A 4,991-nucleotide genomic window follows, 5' to 3' on the forward strand; every position below is an offset into this window, starting at 1 on the left:
AGATATCACGCCTGATTCGACTGTTCCATCACACTAGACCAGGCCGTCAGATGGGTCCAATTCTTCGATATCGTTATCTGATATCAGCCCGAGTAGCTATTCGTACGGAGCATATAGACTCGCTCCTCGATATAGACACCTTATCAGTCGGTGACTGGAGGGGCCCTTTTGAATCTTCCAGCCATTGATATCTGTTGACTGCAGGCAGTGACTTCTGGCTCCGTAACTCAGTATTCATTCGCTCCTGGTTGGACGGTACCCCCGTTTCGCGATGGGGACAGACAGCTGGAGAATCCCTGGCAGAGCTAGCTAGCTCACTCAGTGACTCGCCAGGCGTCACAGGCATCACACGAGCAGCAGAGACGTGGCTCGCTCGGTTACTCCATTGGATCCATGGGCGGGCAGACTGCCTCTAACCGACCTGGCTGGGCGGCTAGCAGCAGTTGTATACTCTGGCTGCGGTGCTGACAGCTGGACTGGATTGGTAGGCGAAGGTCGCCATCCTGGCAGGCCAACCAGCACCAGACCAAGCTGTTTTAATCTTATTAGCAGCAATTAAGGGACGAGGATGGCTCGCTCGGTTCCAGACGAGAGCACCCCCTGGAGCTTGCTCGCGCATGCATGGCCTGTCTTGTCTTGTGTTGCGTCTTGAACCTCCTCCTCCGCCCCCCTCCCCTCCACCTCGCTCTCGCTCCTCGGGTTCCGCCTCGCTTGGGCTGCGTGCTCTCACGATGATCGCCTCTGCTTTTTGGGCCTTGTTCTATATCTGGAGCTGGCGCCTGCCTTTGCGTATTCTTATTCTTATTCCATGTTTTGACTTATTATTCTTAGCGGTCGACTGGCGCCGTTTGGGAGCAGCAACCGTAATAGGAGTAAAGCCAGCAGCGAAAAAGCAACGAACGACGCCGACGAAGAAGCAAAGAAGACAGGAAAAGAAAAGAAACTTAGAGCCAGCCATGCACAGAAGACACAGCGACAGGTGGGCCCTCTTGGGCGGCGCGACGATCCAATCATGCCCGAACGGCCGCCAGTGATCTCGTGAAGCTGGGATTTCGCTTGACGTAAGATTTGGTCGGAGGTCACAGGCGTCCCGCCGACCAGATATCGGGCTTCTGGCGCGACAAGTCGACTGAGAAATGCGTGAGCATAAGAGCCAGAGACAGCAGCAGGGATGGTCCTCGCTGCAGTCGTGGTGCAGCGGTGGTGCTGGCTGCTGCTGGTCTCAGGGGGCGTCGACGTCAGATTGCCAGATATCAAAATGAGCCCCCCTGAGAATGCCATCACCAGCACCATCACCATCACCAGCAGCAGCAGCAGCAGCAGAAGCAGAAACATTACTCTGTCCCAAGCACTGGACTCAATCAGACAACCCGCACGCAGCCTGCAAGAGACATTGGTTTCTCCAAAGCCTGGCTCGTATCCAATGGCCACACCGTGCTCTTACGTCCGCTTCTCCACAGACCGGTCCCTCTGCTTAAAACCCTGGTCCCTGGCCCGCTTGACCTCTCTGGCTGCTCTGCTTCCTTTAAACCCGGGGCGATCGTTCCCGTCTGTCCCTTCGTCCCTCTGCTGGCCTTGTCCCTCGCTTTGCCGAAGCTGTCTTGTTCCCTGCTGTGCCCTGTCGAGGCGCTGTTGTCTCCTCTCCTCTGCTCTGCTCTTCTCGCCTGCTCCCTCCTCCACTTCTATATCTCCTCCGTCTTCTCCTTCATCTCCCTCCTGGCTCGTATTACTACTGCCAGCATCCTTATTATTATGCCCTGTATCGCCAATACGTCAGATTCCACGTGTGGTTTTGCGCAGAAAAAGAAACGACCCGAAGCCAACGGCGCAAAAGGGCACGGAGCAGCCCATATCCAGGAGTTGCTCCTGTTAACTATAACTGCCCGGCTGCTGCAGTGCATAAAACTACGTACTACATCTGCCATTCTTTTGCCTCCATCGCAGCTTTCCCCGGACTCTGCTCTGCTGCAATTCCGGACTGGGTGTCTATGAGCTGTTGCCCGGAAGAAGACGCTTCCTGGCGTGTGTTGATGGACTCCGGAGTCAGGCTATATCGTCCTGATATACATATACACACACATATACTCCGGATATACTACAACGACGACAGCTGATACTGAACATCCTGTCACTCTCTGCGATGGTACTGGCTCATAGCCTGCCGCTCGGAGCCTAGGACGTCTGCTTTCTCTCTCTTTTCACGATTGACATGGACTCCGGCTTCTCCTCCAAGCTGTACTCCCGGCCCCCGGGGGCCCAGACGAGGATGCAGGTCAACCCGACGCTGCTGGTGAGCTGGTGGGCGACGGGCTTCTCGCTCGCCATTATCCTCGTGCGTGTCTGCGGCCGCTACATTCGGACGGAGAGGCTCTTCACCGAGGACTGGGTGATGGCGCTCAGTACCATCCCGCTGCTCATCCGCATGGGCTTCACCCATGTAGTCCTGCTGTTCGGCACCAACAATGCCTCACAGTACCACCACCGCTTCTCGCCAGACGAGATCCATAAGCGCGAGATAGGGAGTCGCATGGTATTTGGTGCGAGGATCTTTTACGCCATTTTGTAAGTCTTTTTATTTATTTATTCTTTTTGTCTTGAGATTTTTTACGTCATAAACAAGGTATATTACTACCTCATTTTTTGTACAACATCTAACGTTGGATGTACAGTATATGGACGGCCAAGTTCACCATTGCCGAATTCCTGGGACGCATCACAGCGCAGATCTGGAGGCGTTCGTTCCAGTATGTCCTCCAGATCATCCGCTTCTTCCTTGCAGTCACCTTCGTCGCCGTGGTCATCACCACCCTGACCGAGTGCCAGCCCTTCGACCACTACTGGCAGGTCTCCCCTGACCCGGGGCCGCAGTGTCGTCAGGGCTATGCGCAGCTCATCACCATGGGGACTTGCAACGTCGTCACAGACTTGCTCCTGGTCATGTTTCCCATCCCCATCATCCAGCTGTCCGCCATGCCTACAGGCCGCAAGATCTCCTTGACGCTGCTCTTCACTCTCCCGCTCGTTCTGGTGGCCATTACCTGCTACCGGATACCGTCCGTCATCTCCCACCAAGGATCTCAACAATACCGCTCCTTGCTGGCCTCCCTCGAGATCCTCGCTGCCGCTGCCGTATCGAACGCCATCGTCATTGGATCCTTCGTCCGGGACCGTGGCCTGAAGAAGCAAAAGTTCAAAGCTGCCTCGTTCAGCGAGAGCCTGGAACAGACGACCTCCCGCCGGGCCACCATCACTCACCACCATTGGGGTTCTGATGCAGATCTTGTCAGCGACCTAGGCATCAGGCTCGATCCCAGTCTGCGCCCGCTGAGCTACCAGAAGATCCGGCCTGCTCCAGTAGCCGTTCCTCATGCTGTGTTGTCCAAACGGGGCTCCGTGGATCGCAACTGGCAATTCCCATCCGCACAGCAGCTTGCAGATGACGACCGTACGTCCACCTCTGATAGCCTAAGCGGTCTGAAAGTCCATCCTTACGAGTATATAGAAACAAACTCCCGTCCGCCAGCCCGCAGGTCCAACAGCGCCACCCCGTCCAAATACATCTCCCTTTCCAAGGTATCCCTCAACGACGTCGGCGGACTGCTCGATCCCCCCAGGCCCAAGGAAGAGCCCATCCCTCCGCCTCCTGCGGCACACATTTCTCCCCCCAACGCCCTCCCTGAAGCCCCTGGACCCTCCCGTAGCCGGACACATCTCTTCCGCACCGTAGCTGGATTCCTCTCCCCCTCAAGCAGCGGAAGCTCCCCCAGCCAATCCTCCCCATCGCCAGGCAGTTCTCCACGGGTGCTACCCAACTTCTCGCGTCCTACACTCAACAACACATACCTGGCTACTGGAGCCCGGCCAGCACCAAACCACGACAGAAGACCGCCTTCTCCCGACATATCTCCTGACGAGGTTCGTCCTCGAGATGACTCGCCGAGTGCCCCGGGAGTGCCCGAACTACAGGATCTCGGTGGTCTATTAAACCGCGATATCGAGAGTAATATGCGCTACTCAAAAGAACCCTGATCTACAAGCACCTGCTGCTTCGCTCACGAATACCTTGCTAATGACCCTTTCATGCCATTTAACGGATTTCCTTCAGTTGCTTCTCCGATTCTTTTCACGCCCTCCACATATATACGCTTTACTTTTTGGATTTATTCAGCTTAGCGGATGTGGTTTTGCTCGCTTCTTTCATCACTTTGATTACTCTTTAATGCCCATGGGAGAGGAGTTTGAAGGTTACCTGTATAACTATCTTGCTTGCTTCCCTCTTTTTTTATACCCCTTGCCTGCGTGCTGTAATTTCACCCCGCCCTCTTGTAAGTATACCCATCTTCCGCTTCCAGCACATAGCCATATACCCCCAAACCCAAATACCCAAACAACACCCCTATACCACCGCTCTCCTCTGCTGTCCATCTACTCCGTACCTTTGGACCTCTGCCAATATCCCCGTCTGCATCTTCCTCCCCACTACATTCCCGTCATCCCTGCTACCCGCTGCTTCCCGTGATTTATCAGCGTTCGATGTCTTGCTCGCCCATTTTACGACGGAGCCTCGCTGCATCTCCTGCTCGTTCATGACAAATCGTTTCTTGGACACTGACAGGGATCACGCATCATCCTGGCAATATAATATGCAACACGCTATTACATATGCCTGTATACCAAGAAGGCAAGACAAGGCTCTGGAAAATGTTGATAATATGTATGAACTTTGTGCTTATGCACCTCGTTCGTCTTCTTGATTTTTCCCCTCTTATCGACCCGATGGAAGGGTAATATTGGCCGAGACAGGCAGGTCGTCTCTTCGTCTTCATCCTGCTTACCTGCATGTATATGTGTGTATCTTACCTACATATTCGACATATTTTACTCTAAGAGAAGAAAAAATAATAATAAAAATAATAAAAAAACAAAATAAAATATGAAATCACATACTTTCCAATACGTCATTTATCCTTATTTTTTTTTTTTTTTTTTTT

The 4,991-nt window shown here is 53.6% G+C and overlaps 2 protein-coding genes across 2 annotated transcripts; both read left to right on the forward strand.

The window, feature by feature from the left end:
- Window positions 1-1,287: 1,287 nt before the first annotated feature.
- Window positions 1,288-1,992, forward strand: TRV_05556 (uncharacterized protein; the record flags this gene model as incomplete). Its single annotated transcript, XM_003020304.1, has 1 exon — window positions 1,288-1,992. A coding segment is annotated over one exon (705 nt), but the record flags the coding sequence as incomplete, so codon positions are not given.
- A 217-nt stretch (window positions 1,993-2,209) lies between these two features.
- Window positions 2,210-3,915, forward strand: TRV_05557 (uncharacterized protein; the record flags this gene model as incomplete). Its single annotated transcript, XM_003020305.1, has 2 exons — window positions 2,210-2,562; window positions 2,670-3,915. Coding segments are annotated over 2 exons (1,599 nt in total), but the record flags the coding sequence as incomplete, so codon positions are not given.
- Between the last annotated feature and the right edge of the window lie 1,076 nt (window positions 3,916-4,991).

Source organism: Trichophyton verrucosum, assembly GCF_000151505.1.
Source record: "Trichophyton verrucosum HKI 0517 chromosome Unknown contig00427_1.f1.exp, whole genome shotgun sequence".
NCBI lineage: Eukaryota > Fungi > Ascomycota > Eurotiomycetes > Onygenales > Arthrodermataceae > Trichophyton > Trichophyton verrucosum.